The sequence below is a fragment of the Canis lupus genome, chromosome 5 (genome assembly GCF_048164855.1).
Source record: "Canis lupus baileyi chromosome 5, mCanLup2.hap1, whole genome shotgun sequence".
In the NCBI taxonomy this organism is placed as follows: domain Eukaryota; kingdom Metazoa; phylum Chordata; class Mammalia; order Carnivora; family Canidae; genus Canis; species Canis lupus.
Genome location: NC_132842.1, coordinates 74402117 through 74420081, shown reverse-complemented (window position 1 = coordinate 74420081; position 17965 = coordinate 74402117). Strand labels below are relative to the sequence as shown.

General features: G+C 46.7%; 1 protein-coding gene and 1 long non-coding RNA gene across 5 annotated transcripts in view; one reads left to right on the top strand and one right to left on the bottom strand.

The window, feature by feature from the left end:
- The window catches only part of CRYBG2 (crystallin beta-gamma domain containing 2), a 43594-nt gene that overhangs the window by 274 nt on the left and 25355 nt on the right, over positions 1–17965 (bottom strand). The window contains exons 20-21 of one of the 4 annotated variants that reach the window (XM_072827672.1): positions 16772–16907; positions 16605–16669 (exon numbers count right to left, since the gene is read on the bottom strand). In XM_072827672.1, the coding sequence (XP_072683773.1) occupies positions 16605–16669; positions 16772–16907 (201 nt within the window). Of the gene's footprint in view, positions 1–14818; positions 16670–16771; positions 16932–17965 lie in introns of those variants that run through there. The other 3 variants (XM_072827671.1, XM_072827673.1, XM_072827674.1) reach the window with 3 other exon arrangements.
- LOC140634140 (uncharacterized) lies at positions 13169–15105 on the top strand. Its single transcript, XR_012031665.1, has 2 exons — positions 13169–13584; positions 14723–15105. It is a non-coding gene; the product is annotated as an uncharacterized lncRNA (long non-coding RNA).

The following is a 17965-nucleotide window of genomic DNA, read 5'->3' as shown; positions in this document are numbered from 1 at the left end:
GATTATCCCTCTCTCATGTTTCCCCATCTGTACAGTACAAAGCGCGGGGGTGCTTTTTTTAAAAAAAAGTATTTATTTATTTGACAGGGAGAGAGAGCATAAACTGGGGGAGCAACAGGCTCCCCGCGGAGCAGTTAGGTGGATGCTGGCTGGATCATGACCTGAGCCAAGGCAGACAACCGACTGAGCCACCCAGGCGCCCCTTTATTGAGCATGAACTGAAATGATGCAAGTACTCAATAAATGTTTCCTAAATCGGAAATTCTCTGCTCGCTTCTTGACCAGATGGCGCCTTATCAGGGATACTCAAATCTTAGTTCCTTTGTGAGAAAGTTAAGGTAAGACTCCGAGACTCCCTTTGCCTTTGGGTAACACATGACTTTGAGAGAGATAATTCCCCTCCCCAGTCTCATCAGAAAAAGTTAAGATGTTAGATTAGATCAGCTTGAGGCAGTTTGATTAAAAGCATGGACTCTGGCCGCAGGAGTCCAAGTGACTGACTTGTGTGTCCTGGAGCAAGTTATTCACCTTAGTTTCTTCATCTGTAAAATGGGGGAGAATACCCTCCCTTTGCAGGGTTGCCCTGAGTATTAAATGAAATAATTATTAATAGTACCTATCACAACACCCACATAGGGTAAGCTTTCAAAAACATTTGCTGCTTTCAACTATTTTTATCAGTGTCTCTCAGCTTTTCAGCGGTGATGGTCTAAAAATCTATGACTTCTATTCTCAGGCACCCACTTCCTTACTCATGGGCTCCACCACCAAAACTCTCTTGCATATCTCAGACTGACTTTGTAATGTTTTCCATTTGACTGTCTAATCTGCATTCAGGAGAGGACCAGCTTCTTGAGGCATTCCTAACACACCAATTGGAGGCTGAAGGGAGCTATGAATTAATGAGCGCCTTCCAAGTGCCAGATGCCAACATTATGAGGTTTATAGATGTGAAAACAAGCTCAGAGAAGTGAAGCGATTTGCTCGGGACTATGCAGGTAATCAGCAAAAGTGTATTCAAACCCAGAACTGTCTGCCTCCAAATTCTGTACTCTTTCTAGAAGCTCCCACTTTGGTGAAACAGGCAGGGGAAGATAGGCCAAGGTGCAAGTGGTACAGGCCTCCTGTCAAGGGAGGAGTTCAGGTGGAAAGTGTAACTGGAAGTCAGAGGTGGGAGAGTGCTCTTGCCTCTGAGCTTCTCTTAGAAATTTCTCTGAGGCTTGAGGTATAGGAGTTGAGAAACCTTTAGGTTATACTGGGCCAACTGTTTCTGGGAGGTTGGAGCTGTGGTCAACAACTTTATACCGTCACCTTGTTTACATTCATTCTGCCCTTGAAGGGGTCTGCCTTGGGAGCCCTGCTGTGGTCTTCCTCCCTCCTCCCTCCTCAGCAAGACTAGGGAAGGTGGATTCGCATTTACCCGGGCATCAGGATTTACCACATACCTCTCTCCTACCCAGAACCTGAGGCATAGCCTATGGTCCTGGAGCAGAGGACACTCAAACACCTAGTTCACGTGAGAGAGGTGAGAGCCCTCTACCCTGGCAGGCCAGTTTATTAGTTTAAAAAAAATTATTGGGAGAAGTCAAAGCCTTATTATAAAATAAGGATACAGGGCAGCGGTTAGCAGGGTTAGCGCTGCCTGCAGCCCAGGGCATGATCCTGGAGACCCAGAATCGAGTCCCGTCAGGCTCCCCGCATGGTGCCTGCTTCTCCCTCTGCCTGTGTCTCTGCCTCTGTGTGTGTGTGTGTCTCTCTATGAATAAATAAATAAAATCTTAAGAAATAAATTAAGTATACATTTTCACATAGACACTTGGGAGATGGGATGCCTGGGTGGCACAGCAGTTGAGCGTCTGCCTTTGGCTCAGGGTGTGATTTCGGGATCTGGAATCAAGTCCCACATCAGACTCCCTGCATGGAGCCTGCTTCTCCCTCTGCCTAGATCTCTGCTTCTCTCTCTGTGTGTCTCTCATGAATAAATAAATAAAATCTTAAAAAAAAAAGAAACTTGGAAGATAATTATAGCTATCATTTATCAAGGATGTATTATGGGTCAGCATAACTTATCAAGTCTATAAATCTAGGATCTGTCACTTGTAACTGGCTGTTCCTGCTCTAGCTATTTCACTGAGCCTCAGTTTCCCTATCTATAAAATAGAGATACTAATAGAACCCACCTCATAGGATTCTTTTTTTTAAGATTTATTTATTTGAGAGAGACAGAGTGTGTGAGAGAGAGCAGGAGGAAGGGGCAGAGGGAGAGGGACGAGCAGACTCCCTGTTCAGGGGGGAGCTTGACGTGGGGCACAGGGCTCCATCCCAGGGCCCTGGGATCATGACCTGAGCCCAAGGCAGACGCTAACCGGTTCAGCCACCCAGGTGCCCCTTACCTCATGGGATTATTGTGCAAGTTAAATCTCATGACATTGTCACATTATTGATTTTAAAAAGATGTTTTCCAGAAATAGAATTATGAAAACAAAACAAGAGTCTAAGCTCACCTCATAGTTACTTTTCTTTTTTTTTTTTTTTTTTTTTAATATTTTTTATTTATTTATGATAGTCACACAGAGAGAGAGAGAGATAGAGAGAGAGAAGCAGAGACATAGGCAGAGGGAGAAGCAGGCTCCATGCACCGGGAGCCCGACGTGGGATTCGATCCCGGGTCTCCAGGATCACGCCCCAGGCCAAAGGCAGGCACCAAACCGCTGCGCCACCCAGGGATCCCCATAGTTACTTTTCCTCATAGATTTCACTATTCCTCATCTTAGATGGTTCTGAAAATCTTTTCAAGATCTCTAGGCTCACATAAGACTTGAGTGTTTGGAGGACATTGGAGGCTACTTTGTCTAGCTTCCAAGGATTCCTGCTGGACTTCTGAGGTGGGAGCCATTCAGCTTCTTTTTCATTCCATCCCAGAGTGGATGTTCCCTGTTTGACAACAGTAGACAGACCCTGGACTGGGAGGAGGGAGGTCCTCAACAAGTCTCTCTCTGGGCCTATTTGCCCACCTGTAAGATGAGGAAGTAGACCCCAGATCTGGCATCAGATGGTTCTGGAAGCTCTATTCTTGGGAATCGACAAAGTTTTCTTTGCTTTTAGGTCATTTCCTGAAAGACCCTTATCAATTACCAATTTAACCCCTTTGGGGTTAAAGAGTTTATTGGGTCCTAGGAGCTGAGGAAGGAAAGGTAAATAATAAAGGAGAGAGAAGCCCTCTAAGTCCATATATTTCTTTCAGAATAAAACCCTGGCCATCTCTCCCATCTTCCCCTCTTCCCACCTACATCAAGGCCACCTTGGGTCAAGCCCCATGATTTCTAGTTTAACCTGCCATTTAGGGCCTTAAGATTATAAATCTTGTCCTCTGCCCTTCTCAGTGTTCCAGAATCTATCACGCACTCTCCTGCGTTCAGGACTCGATTTCCAGTGAGAACATCCACCTTTGCCTTTTCCCCCTGGGAAAATCCTTCTTAATCCTTCAAGAACTAGCTCAGGTGTCCCTCCCTCCATGAATACACCCACTCCTCCCAAGCAGAATTACACCCCACATTCTGATAGTCCTGCTGCCATTACAGCATTTTTTATTCAGTTTTGTGATTATTATAGCATGTCTCTCCCTCTTAGACTATGAACTCAATGAAGAGACCCTCACTCATTCATCTTGTTTGATACACACAGTAGATGTCAATAAATTGCCTGAAATCAGATAGATGGGTAGATGGGCAGATGGATGGATGGATGGAGGAAGGTTTACCTTAGAGTGCTCTGTGGTACTATTGGATCACAGCCCTCTCTTAGTGGGGATGAAAAATGCATGGCAGACCATATTGTAATATGTGCTGCAACTCCTTTCCCCTCCCTCCCAGGGCTTGGACCCTAGTGATAGGTAGTTGAGGGCTCCTCCTGCTTCTCTTCTGAGCCTACACCTCCCCAATCCCACCCAGCAGGGGCCTCAAGACTCCTGCCCTGCCCCCTCCCTCTCCACTTCCTGGCTTTCTCTCACCAGTCTTGACTCAGATCTTTTTCCTTTCTTTCTCTTTAGCCAGGGATGGAGGCCCCTAAGTGTCCACTCAAGTTTTTCTAAAGCTTGCAACAGAAGGCTTAAAACCATAGAAGGGAAGTGAGAGGTGTTTCCTGTATTACCTGGAATGCATATGAGGCACAAAATAGACTAAGGAAGGAAGAATGGATGAGGCTAGAGCTGGACTTGGGGCCAACCATTGGGTCCTCTAAGAGGGAGAAGGGCAGGGAATCAGGGACTTCTAGGGCAGCCACAGAGTTTACATACATGGTTGTGGCTTCAGACAGATCTGTGTTCAAGTTCAAATGAGGCTGGCTCCACCATTTACTACCTTGGACAGGTCACTTAGTATTTAAGCCTCAGTTTTCTCATCAGCAAAATAGAGATAATTAGAAAACCTATTGCAGAGCCCCACTGAAGGAATAAAGCAAGATAATGTATAAAGAATAGAGCACCATCTAAGCAGTTTTGTGATTTATCTCATCCTCCACACCTCACTATAACTTCATAGCCATCCCCACCGCAAATCCCTTCCACTAAGGTTTAGTCACCTGCTTGTCTCTCCACTAGCCTTCCTCCCACTCATCCTAGATTGATACTGTGAAAATTAATAAAAGCAAAACCTTATTAAAATGTGGATGGGAAGACAGAAGGGGGAGCTCTCATGCCATCTCACTCAAGGCCAGCTAAGGAAGAATTGCCAGTTACAGACTCTAACAGAAAAATTGTCAACAGGAAAGAATCATCAATTACAGGCCCCAACAGGAAGAGATGTACATTGTACCCCAGCAACTCAGCCAATGAGAAACTGTCATCAACTTGAACCCGTGCTTTTCTCCATTGGACTTTCATTCAAAACACCTCCTCCCAATTTTCTCCTTCTCCATAAAATAATATTTCTCTCCTTTGTTTGTTGGACTAACCTATGGTATTTGCTGTAGGTTGTTTGTTCTAAAGTGAATTCTCTACTACGCCCAAAACAACCCATTTGTGTTGGCAAAATAACTGATAGTGTTATTTTTTTAATGTTATTTATTTATTCAGGAGAGACACAGAGAGAAAGAGAGGCAGAGACACAGGCAGAGGGAGAAGCAGACTTCTTGCAGGGAGCCCAATGTGGGACTCTATCCTGGGTCTCCAGGGTCATGCCCTGGGCTGAAGGTGGCGCTAAACCACTGAGCCACCCAAGCTGCCCAGTAGAGTTATTTTCAAGGTTAACATCACTTGGTGTCAGAAGTGGGATCCAGAGCTGACCCTATTCCCTACCTACTGCTCAACAACTCCAAGGCCAGTGAGCAAACAGGTGCCAGTACCCACTGAGACCAATGAGTTCGAAGCTTTCTCACACTGGAGTTTGAAGGTAAGTCTCTGCTGGACTTTGAGCTCCACTCTCATTGTGTCTTGTGCTCTCCAGGCTTTATTCAGGATCTGTTTTAAGGATTTGTCCATTCCAAGAGTACTTGTCTGGCTTTGGGTTTGACTGCTTTTGGGAACTGGGCTATTTCTATTGGAACTATGCTATTTAGGAATTTTTCCCCTCTAGAAAAGCCTGTAAGAAATGGGATCCCAGTAATCAAAATGCTTTGAAAGTGTATCCCTCCTTTCTGGCACCCCAGCTGGTTTTGTGTTTAAAAATTGCAGTTCCTTTTCATGTGCATTTCTTTTTTTTAAGATTTTATTTATTAGAGATTTATTTATTAGATTTTATTTATTAGAGAGCGAGAGGCAGAGGAAGAAGCAGGCTCCATGCTGGGAGTCCGACATGGGACTGGATCCCAGGACTCCAGGATCAGACCCCTGGCCAAAGGCAGCACTAAACCGCTGAGCCACCCGGGGCTGCCCTTCATGTGCATTTCTAACAAAATGGATCACTTAACCAAAAGTAATTTAGAACACAAATGCTCATTATGGGAACTTTAGATCACCCCAAACTTACTTTTCTCAGAATTGAACAGCCGTGGCTTTAAAATTGTCAAAATGGCATGGGATGCCTTTTTTGATGTTTTAAAGATTCTAAATGCTATCAGGAATCTAAAATTGCCTCTCTGCAAAATACAATTTCTGGACTGAGGCAAACAAACAATTAAAGACAAAAGGGCTTATGAGGCCTCTCTTTTCCCTCTTCCATTTCCTTTGTTTCCAAACACACAATCCCTTAAAAGTTAAGTCTCCCGAGGATTCAAATAACCCCCAATGAAAAAAAAATCCCCAATTTCTTCTGCTCCCTGGTTGAAGGCCAAATTTTGAGCCATAGTGAAAGAATTTCTTATGAAACCAACTGAAGACAATCACAGGTTTGCTGAAGAATTAGTATCTATTAATACTTACCAACCTAGTTCTTCGGATTTATATCAGTTAGTTTGTTGGTGAGGACCAGGCCAAACTTTGGCTAAAATTTGTCTTATGGGAACATCATGAACAGGATTAAAAATGAACAAGCCCCTAACCTATGGCTAGAACGCTTGCTGAAAACCTCCACTGAGCAATTGTTAGAGCTTTTCCTAACCTGCTAATTGGAACAAAATTCAGGCTTGCACACAAAAATCTGATGAACCTGTTCATGACTGTCATAATCCATTTCAGACTGTTTCCAAAGAAAACTCTGGTATTATTTTAGATGTTGGATCCTCTCAGGGAGACTTTATTTATTTTTAAATAACTAATTTATTTATTTATTTGAGAGAGAGAGAGAGCACTATGGGGGAGGAGCAGAAATAGAGGGACAAGCGGACTCACACTGCCCAACACAGGGCTTAATCCCATGACTCTGAGACTAGGACCTGAGCCAAAATCAAGAATCAGACACTAAACTGACTGAGCCACCCATGTGGCTGTTAGGCCAAGATTTCTCTTTTTTTTTTTTTATTAAGATTTTATTTATTTATTCATGAGAGACACACAGAGAGAGGCAGAGACACAGGCAGAGGGAGAAACAGACTCCTCACAGGGAGCCCGATGCAGGACTCGATCCCAGGACCCCGGGATCACAACCTGAGCCAAAGGCAGATGCTCAACCACTGAGCCACCCAGGTGTCCTTCAGCCAAGATTTCTTGAGAGAAGTATCATACCAGAATTTCCTTCTCCCAAAAGGGGGAAATAATTCTAGAATTTGACAGTAGCAATCAAAATGGCGAAGCAGGTGAATTAAATGACCTTTTGACTGTTTTTACTTGCTCTATTTCTGATGGCACCATAGCTGAATCTGGGGACACTGATCATTAGTCCCTATTGGATCAGATATCACCCTTCTTATGGGCAAAATCTTCAACTGATATCAGCAGGATCCATAGTACCTATCTCACCTGTTCCACTTGTCCAGAATACAATCTAGGGAAATCTGTTGGCCCTGCTCCCAGACACTTAAAATAGCCTAATGGACTAAAACTTTGAGTTTTGACAAATGGATTTCATATATCTTGCCCCGTTCCATCAATATAAATATGTTATAGTCATGGTTTATGTGCTTTCTCACTGAGTTGTAGCCTTCTCTCATAGACAGGCCAGTGCCCCTTCTGTAGCTAAAATTTTGTTAGCCCTACCTGGAGAACCCCTCTTGAACATCAGTGATTGGGGAACCCACTTTACTAGTCAGGTGCTTTGACAGGTCTGTGCTGTTTGGCCAGTTTTGCAACATTTTCATTGTGCATACCATCCTCAATCCTCAGGGCTAGTCAGATATGGCACTGTTAAAACTCAATTGGCAAAATTTGTAGAAACCTTCCAAATACCTTGGCCTGAAACATCGCTATTTTTGCTTCTAAATCTCAGATCCACCCCCTTGGGAACACATAGACTCTCACCAGAGGGTCCAGTGCACTTGGCCCCTGCCTCCTTTGACCCACAGTTAATAAAAGGAGATGGACTTCAATATGGTAAAGGCATAACTGCTTCCATTAAAAATAACCATGCTGGTACTGGCAATGAAAACAGACATGTAGATCAATGGAACAGAGTAGAGAACCCAGAAATGGACTCTCAACTCTGTGGTTGACTAATCTTCAACAAAGTAGGAAAAAAATATCCAGTGGAAGAAAAGACAGTCTCTTCAACAAATGTTGTTGGGAAAATTGGATAGCCACACATAGAAGAATGAAACTGGACCATTTTCTTACACCATACACACACAAAAAAAACTCAAAATGGATGAAAGACTTAAATGTGAGACAGGAATCCATCAAAATCCTAGAGGAGAACACAGGGAGCAATCTCTTTGACCTCAGCCACAGCAACTTCTTGCTAGACATATCTCCAAAGGCAAGGGAAACAAAAGTAAAAATGAATTATTGAGACTTCATCAAGATGAAAAGCTTTTGCATGGCAAAGGAAACAGTCGACAAAACCAAAAGAGAAGCTATAGAATGGGAGAAGATATGCAAATGTATAATCAGACAAAGGGCTAGTATCTAAAATCTATAAAGAATTTATCAAACTCAACACCCAAAAAACAAATAACCCAGTCAAGAAATGGGCATGAACAGACATTTCTCCAAAGACGACATAGAAATGATCAACAGGTACATGAAAAAAATGTTCAACGTTACTTGGTATCAGGGAAATACAAATCAAAACCACAATGAGGTACCACCTCATACCAGTCAGAATGGCTAGTCAGGAAACAATAGATGTTGTCGAGGATACAGAGAAAAGGGAACTCTCTTATGCTGCTGGTGGGAATGCAAACTGGTACAGCCACTCTGGAAAACAGTATGGAAGTTCCCCCAAAAGTTAAAAATATAGCTACTCTGTGACCCAGCAATTGCACTACTAGATATTTACCCAAAAGACACAAACACAGTGATCTGAAGGGGCACCTGCACCCTAATGCTTATAGCAGCAATGTCCATGATAGCCAAGCTATGGAAAGAGCCCAGATGTCCATCGACAGATGAATTGATAAAGAAGATGTGGTGTGTACATACAATGGAATATTACTCAGCCATAAAAAAAAAAAAGAAATCTTAGGGAATCCCTGGATGGCTCAGTGGTTTAGCATCTGCCTTTGGCCCGGGGCGTAATCCTGGAGTCCTGGGATTGAGTCCCACATCGGGCTCCCTGCATGGAGCCTGCTTTGTCTCTCTGCCTGTGTCTCTGGTTCTCTCTCTGTGTCTCTCATGAATAAATAAATAAAATCTTAAAAAAAAAAAAAGAAATCTTACTGTTTGCAACAACATGAATGGAGCTAGAAGGAATTATGCTAAGCAAAATAAGTCAATCAGAGAAAGCCAATTATCATATGATTTCACTTATATGTGGAATTTAAGAAACAAAACAGAGGATCATAGGGGAAGGGAGGGAAAAATAAAATAAGATGAAATCAGAGAGAGAGACAAACCATAAAAGACTCTTAACTATGGGAAACAACCTGAGGATTATTGGAGGGGAGGCAGGTGAAGGGATGGGGTAACTAGGTGATAGGAATTAAGGAAGGCATGTGATGTAATGAGCACTGGATGTTGTATGCAACTGATGAATCACTAAACTCTACATCTGAAGCTAATACACTATATGTTAATTAATTGAATTTAAAATAAATTAAAAATGTAAAAATAACCATGCTAGGGTGCCTGGGTGGCTCAGTCATTTAAGTGTCCAACTTGATTTGGGCTCAGGTCATGATTTCAGGGTTGTGAGATTGAGCCCCAGGTCAGGCTCCCTGCTAGGCATGGAGCCTGTTTAAGATTCTCTCTCTTGGGGCACTTGGGTGGCTCAGTTGGTTAAGTGTCTGCCTTCAGCTCAGGTCAGGATCCCAGCCCCTCATTGGTCTCCCAGCTCAGCAGGGAGTCTGCTTCTCTGTCCCTCTGTCCCTCCCCCTGCTTGTGCATGTGCTCTCTCTCTCAAATAAAATCTTTAAAGAAAAAAAAAAGATTCTTTATCTCCCTCTCCCTGTGACCCTTCCCCCTCTCCCACCCTCTCTAAACAAACAAAAATAACCATGCTTTGGTAGAGCAATGGTTTTATCTTGCACTCTTGGGAGACAAAGGCCTTAAACACCACACCTTGCACCTGGAGATTTTGTTTATTGGAAGAGAGACCTCCAGAAAGGCTTTTCAACCTCACTGGAAAGTCCCCTCTCTGGTGCTGCCAAACTCCAAGGACTAGAATCCTGGAGTCACATGACACATTATCAGGAAAGCACCAAACCCTGATTGGACCTGCACACCACCTGGTGACTCGAAAGGAAAGACTTCCCGGAATTGGAGCAGACAGACAGCATTCCTGAGATATCCAGAGCAGGCCTGTTAGAAGGTTCAGGATTCACAGAAGTCTCTCTTTTTCACGTAGACTATTAACTGACTCTGAATTCTTATCCAAATGCACATTTTCTTACAACTTTACAGGCTATTACTGATAACACATTTTGTAACAAGTTCTTTTGAGATAATATTGTTTTAAAAACATATTTGAAGTTGGGAACCCTGGATGGCTCAGCAATTTAGTGCCTGCCTTCTGCCCGGGGCCTGATCCTGGAGGCCCAGGATCAAGTCTACGTCGGGCTCCCTGCATGGAGCCTGCTTCTCCCTCTGCCTGTGTCTCTGCCTCTCTCGCTCTCTCTGTGTGTCTCTCACGAATAAGTAAATAAAATCTTAAAAAAATAAAAGCATACTTGAAGTTTTGCAAAAACTTCACCAATTATTGCTTCGTTTTCATACCTGCACTATATCTTCAAAAATGCACTCAATTCTTTCAATAGGCTCTTGCAGTAGCCACTGTTCGGCTTTAATGGCTGAGTTAAGCAGGCACTTCCAGGAGGCACGCGTGACTTGGGGTTTGCCCCCACAGGGAGGACTTTTCTCCCCCATGTTGGAATAAGTGCCAGTATTTTCAGTTGGCTACTTTCAGAGCTAAGGTCCTGGTTTGGAACCACAATTATATATTTGGAATTGTCGTATTAGGGACGCCTGGGTGGCTCAGTGATGCAGCATCTGCCTTCAGCCCAGGACATGATCCTGGGGTCCTAGGATCGAGTCCCACATCGGGCTCCCTGCAAGGAGTCTGCTTCTCCCTCTGCCTATGTCTCTGCCTCTCTATGTCTCTCATGAATTAATAAAATCTTTTAAAAAAAAGGGGGGGGAATTGTCGTATTACTTTTGACTCTATACTTGTTGCCTGCCAAAACTTTCCAAAATGATGTATCCAACAAGGAGATATCTCCAATACTATGTTCTTGATAAATGTCAACTATAGGTGGGAAGTGCCTGAGAGCTCTGCTTCCCTTCCTTCTTACTTGAACGTGAATTTCCAACCTGTACAATTTCCCAGATGTGGAAATGACACTCAGGGAAGGCCCTTCCTGGCAGTGAAGGACAAAAAGCCACTGAATTAGGAAAACTGGACTCTTGATCAGGGATGCTTGTAGAGAAAGATCTTGATCAAAAGAAGGAGGGACACCTGGGTGGCTCAGTGATCGAGTGTCTTCAGCTTTGGGCATGAGCCTGGAGTCCGGGAATCGAGTCCCACATCGGGCTCCCCGTGGGGAGCCTCCTCCTCCTCCTCCCTCTGCCTGTGTCTCTCCCTCTCTCTGTGTGTCTCTCACGAATAAATAAAAATCTAAAAAGAGAGAGAGGGCAGCCCGGGTGGCTCAGCAGTTTGGCGCCGCCTTCAGCCCGGGGTGTGACTGGAGACCAGGGATGGAGTCCCACGTTGGGCTCCCTGCATGGAGCCTGCCTCTCCCTCTGTCTGTGTCTCTGCCTCTCTCTCTCTCTCTCTCTCTCTGTGTCTCTCATGAATAAATAAATAATATAAAAAATAAAAAATAAAGAGAGAGAGAGAGAGAGAAGGAAATGTGGAAAGAAAAGTAACCTCACTACAATGGAGTTGAGAGGTCAGAGGCAGGGTAGGGGGCCCTTATGCCATACCACCCAACCTCAATTACAGAAAGAAGGATCAGTTACAGGCCCTAACAGGAAAAGCTGTCCATGGCCACTCCTGCAAGTAGTGGGCTACCCCAGCAGCTCAGCCCATGAAAAGTCATCAGCACCCTACACTTGGCTTCTCTCCTTTAGACTTTTGTTCAAAACAACTCCTCCCCATTTCCTCCTTCTTCTCCCTTAAATAAGGTTTCTCAGGACACCAGGTTGCTCAGTGGTTTGGTGCCTGCCTTCAGCCCAGGGCCTGATTCTGGATCCCGGGATCGAGTCCTGCATCAGGTTCCCTGCATGGAGCCTGCTTCTCCCTCTGCCTGTGTCTCTGCCTCTCTCTCTCTGTCTCTCATAAATAAATAAATAAATAAATAAATAAATAAATAAATAAATAAATAAATAAAAAGGTTTCTCTCCTCTGTTGGTCTAGACTCTGGTTTTTAGTGCAGCTTGTTTGTTCTGAATTGCAATTCTCTGCTATTCCCCAATAAAGCTTTTTTGCTGATCAAGTAACTGTTTCATTTTTTTTAAGATTTTATTTATTTATTCATGAGAGACACAGGGAGAGATAGAGAGGCAGAGACACAGGCAGAGGGAGAAGCAGGCTCCACGCAGGGAGCCCAGTGTGGGACTCGATCCCAGGACTCCAGGATCATGCCCTGGGCCAAAGGCAGGTGCTGAACCGCTGAGCCACCCAGGGATCCCTAACTGTTTCATTTTTAAGGTCAACCATACAAACAACCCATCTGCTATTTTCTGTATCCAAATCACAAAATTCTAGGCCTTAAAATAATAATCCACTTCAGTCTTCTCACTTGAAAGGTGAAACCTGAGGCCCGGAGGGAATGGGCTCATCTAGAAGTCAGGTCCCTGGATTCCTAAAGCCATGCTTTGATTTCACAGAAATTCATTAATCCTAAGTTTTCATGTTCCCCAAGCCTTCATTCTGACCCTGTGGAGCCATCTACAACCTTACCTTGAAACCTAAGCCTATCCCAGCCTTGTCTTCAGCTCCTATCCCCTGTTCCAATCTTCTTAATTATATTGTATTTAACGCTCTGGCAGCTCTTACGTTAAAGACTCAGAGAGGGGGGATGCCTGGGTGGTTCAGTGACTGAGTGTCTATCTTTGGTTCAGGATGTGATCCTGGGGTCCTGGGATTGAGTTCCCTGCGGGGAGCCTGCTTCTCCCTCTCCCTTTGTCTCTGCCTCTCTGTGTTTCTCTCATGAATATATAAATAAAAATCTTAAAAAAAAAAAAAAGACTCAAAGAGGGACAGTTTCTAGGCCAGGTCCAGGGTTGACAGGGGATTAGGCCAACATTCATTCCCTACTCTGCATGATTCCAAGCTCAGGGCTCTATCCCTTGGTTTACCCACCTCCCATCCCGACCCTTGCCTCAGTCCCTATCCAGAACCTACCATCTATGGAGGGCCTTAGAACTTAGGACCTGGTGTCCTCAATTATGAGGTCTGTGGAAAGAAAGCAGCACCCCACCCCATATCCATAGGCCCTCCTTCTTCCTGCTTCTACCCCGCCTCCTCTGATGCCTCTCGGTTCAAAAGCACCCAAGCCAAGAGGCCTGCAGACAACTCTGCACTCATCTCTAAAAGCTATCAAGACAGCCACCAAGATTCTCCAAAGATGAAGGGCTTCCTCTTCCTCCTACTTACCATCAGTCTCCTGGTTATGATTCAGGTAAGAATAGTCCCTCGGAGCCCCTGACACCACCACCCAGGACTCCCCAGACCTGCCTGGCATGGGAGTGGGTAAATGCAGGCTCCTGGGTACTCAGCCTTCTTCCATGGGAGCAGACGGTCCAGTAGGGGAACCAGCGACTCAGGGGGGCTGGTCTTAGCATTCCAGCCCTTCTGACTGGGGTCGGACCACTTGAGGTCTGCCTCTGACCAGAATCCTGTAACTGAGGCTGGGGAGCATTACAGGATACCAGGCACACAGGAGGGTATTGTGGAATAGGAATTATGAGACTTGGGGAGACAGCTTGGAGGGAGGGTGGCATCAATCCCCAGGAAAGCTAGAGAAGTGGCCCTATTGGGAAGGGGCCAGGATATGTTCAAGTGGAGCCAGACCTGGTCCTGGAGATAGCAGGAAACCACTCCAAGGAGAAAAGCCTGTGTGTTTGGGAATGCAAAGAAGACAGAAATCTCCCACTCCAGAAACAGCTAGTCTCAAATTCAACTGCAATTCTAGAAGGCAGCTTTGGCAGCATCCCATGTACCCTAAGGGTGCTCGTCTGCATAGACCAGAGCCATCAAGTTCTAGATCAAGAACAGCTTGATCAAGTATCAAGAACAGCTTGATCACCATCAAAAACAGCTTAATCTCCATCAGGAGCAGCTTTAGTTGTAGCCTAGTCAAGCATTGAGAACAGTTTGATCACCATCTGGCGATTTCCTTGGGCAAGAGGTCACACTCTCCCCACCTCCTCACCCACCCGCACTTTGCCAAGTGCCCTGTCTCACACAGTCTCAAGACTGTGATGGGCTCATTCAGAAGATGAGGAAGCAGGCTCAGAGAGGCTAAGCTCCCAGCCCAGCTAGTCAGGTCAAGGGCTGAGCCACAGGTTCCTGTCTCTCACATACTGGAGGAGCTGGTGGCTTGGCGGAGGTGAGACAAAGTTTCCATGGGACGTGGTGGAGGGGCCACTTTTGACTCTGCCTATATCAAGAGAGGAAGGTCTTGTCCCCACAGGACCTTGTGGCAGAAGTCGTGGTCATGGTGGACCAAAAACTACTGTATCAGGGTAGGGGGCCTAGGTCTCTAAATAACATGAGCTTCAAAAGCCCCTGAGCTTGCCCCGCTTCTTCTTTTGTAGATACAAACTGGAGTCCTGGGGAACAGTACCACTCCTCGAATGACCACCAAGAAAGTCAAGAGTGCGACCCCAGCACTCAGCAGCCTGGGCGGTGGCAGTGTCCTTCTCTTCTTGGCCAACACCCTCATCCAGCTCTTCTACCTCAGCTGAGGTGACATGCCTCAGCCCTAGCCCTGTGCCCCCTGAGATAGCTGCCACCATCGCTAGCGAGAGAAGCTCCCCCCACCCACCACCACAGGTCCAGGAGGGGTGGATGCCAGAGATCACCAGGTTGTTGGAATTAAACGGTAGTGCCTTGGAGGCAATGACCGACACAGGGAGGTACTGATATGGAGGGGCAAGCACCACCCAGCTGGGGGTCAATAAACATGTCCTGTACTCGGTAGGGTGCTGTGTGTGGTCACTGGGCTCCAAGGATCTTCTCGTGCCCCCAGCAGCAGGAGAGGCAGCAGAGAGCTCCTACCCCCAAAGGCCCAGGGTGGAAGCCTGTCCTCTCAGGATCACCTTGCAGGGACATGGCCCAGAATCTGCCATCCTCTTTAGTTGCACTTGCTTCACCCATCCCTGGGTGTTGGGAATGATGGTCCCAGAGGACCCCCCCATCCTGCCCCTGGCCATCCCTACTTGGTGAGGCTCAGAGAGTCCCTCACCCTAGTACCTGGGTGTCTTCAGAATGGTAGATTCAGAGAAACATCCCCCACCAATCTCTTGGGGTCTCAGCCCCACAGGCACCCTCTTGTCCTCACCGGGCACTGGAGACTGGTCCACAGGGGTGCTGAGAAGGATGAAGAAGAGGCCATCTCCCCATTCCCCACCTACCCCAGGCTGGGAAGGTGGGAAGGATACACAACTGCTCTAACCACCATTTCTATCCTCCTGGGTCTGCAGTGGTGGTATTGGGAGGTGCAAGGAGGGAAGGGAGCTCCAGAGAAGCCCCCAAGGGCCTTGAACTCCTCTGCATCTTCCTAGAGGACCCTGTGGGGGGTGGCTGAGAAGTGCCTGCTAGACTGGGATGGAGGGAGCTGTTCCCCTTCTAGGTCCCGCCTTCTCTAGGCTGGGCTTAAGAACCCAGACCCCCTGTTTAGGCTTCTTTGACAGAGATGCCAAACCTTCAGGTCTTGAGACCAGAGTTGGAGGAAATGAAGAGGAATGCTGGTGGGCAAGGTCCTTTGGGGAGTGTCTCCCATTCACTTTTCCTGCCTGGTCTACCACGACCCCATCACACTGAACTTCCAGGTCTTCACCCCTCGGGTTACCTGCCTCACTAGAACACTTTTCCTCTGCCACCATCTAGCCTGATCAACCCCTTCCGGTCCTGCACATCTCAGCCAAGCATCTCTTCCTCCAAGCTGCCTGCCTGCCCTGTGCCCCCTAAGTGGTTCAGGTTCCTCCTCTGTGTATCCCTCTGCTTCCATGCTTATCCTGTCACTGAACACATCACCCTACCCATTGGAATCCTCTACTAGACCATGAGTTGTCTGAGGGCAGGTACCAAGGGGCTTGGCTTATGTCTGTGCCACACAGCTCAGTGCCAGACCTGGCTTAGAGCAGGCTCTTGTCACTTGGGTGACAGCATTGAGAGAACATACTCACCCTTAGTCTGGGCCCAGGGCCCCCTCTGGTGGCCGAGGGAGGCCTTACATCTGAACCCCAGAACCAGAGCTGAGAGGGAAGAAGTAGGGTGAGTATAGGGCAAAGAAGGCAGGGGAACAGATCCTCACCCCAGCCCCAAATATCAAGGTGCACAAAGATGAGGATGCCTGGGAGCATATTAGAAAACATCTTATGTTACAACAAGAAAAACCTATAAAAACATTTCATCCCAGGGAAAGCCTCCAGGACTGGGGAGCAGGGGCAGTCAGAGCACATGGACAGTCCAGACCTGGGACGCCCGGTCCTTGGTCGGCTCCCACAGCACCACGTGATCCCGGTCATAGCCCCGGCCACCTGGGGGAAGAGGGGAGAGATGGGGAGACAGTCAGAGATTGCCAAGGACTCCAGTGCCAACAGACCCCTCAGGTGCCTCTTCCCACACACAGGCCCCCTTACCCTTCACATCTAGGATCCGGCCTTCGAACATCTGGCTGCAGATATGGCCCGATTCACTGATGCTCCACGTCTGACGGGGCAGGCGGCTCTCGGCCCACAGCACAGCCTTGGAGCCTGGGCTGGGGGGCCCAATCACCTGCAGGCTCATGGTAGGGGCTGCCTGAGGCCCCAGGAGGTCATCAGGCACAGTTACTTCCCTCAGGGACTCCTCTGCACCTGACTGATACCCTTAACACACACCCAGCTCTTCGAATCCTGGCTCTCATGGACTGTGACCCTGGGCAAATCTCTTAATCCTTCTGAGCACCAGGTTCCCTGGGAATGGGAATCCCTGAGTACTGGCAGCTGCAAGCATTCAATGTGAAATATCATAAAAGGTCTGGAAAAGGAGCTCCTCCAGGAAGCCTTTCACGGTTAACTCCCAAAGCACAAGACTTGGAATCAGACAAGCTTTCACACACTAATTGCCTGTGTGACTTCCAGCCTGTTACTTAACTTCTCTGTGCTCTAGTTTCCCCACCTATGAAACAGAGAGTAAAATAACACCTGCCCCCACAGCGTCCTCTGAGGATCACATGAGGCATTCGTGTCAAGGGCTTAACACAGCATCTGCCACAGAGCCAAGTTCTCTCTCATTTCAAGTAAAAGATGGAAACTCCTTCAGTGGCCTACAAAAACCCACATCCCCATAACCTCTCTGACTTCCTCTCTTGCTTCTTCCCTCCCTCCCTTCACTCTGGCTAGTCACCTCAGGGCCTTTCTACTTGCTGTTCCCTCTGCCTGGAGCACGCTTCCCGCAGACACCCACCTGGTTGCCTCTTTCAAATACCACCTTCTTAGGAAGCCCCCCCACCCCATCAGAGCTACTGATATTCCCTACTCCCCTTTCATTTATTTTTCCCCCCATGCACTTCTCTTCACCTAATGTACTGAGATATTTTACTCATTTAAATGGTTTCTGTCTCTCCCCACTACAATGGAAGCTTCAGGAGGGCAGGAGTCATTTCTGTCTTCCCACTGCTGTCTTCCTGGCTCCTAGAACAAGGCCTAGCCCATGGCAGGTGTGCAGGAAACGTGTGTGGAGTGAATTCTATCATGATTAATAAGATCCAAGTTCTGGCCCAGGATAGCAGAGCTGGGAGTTCCCTTAGAAGTATCTGGTTCAATGCTCTCGTTTTGCAGCTGGGGAACTGA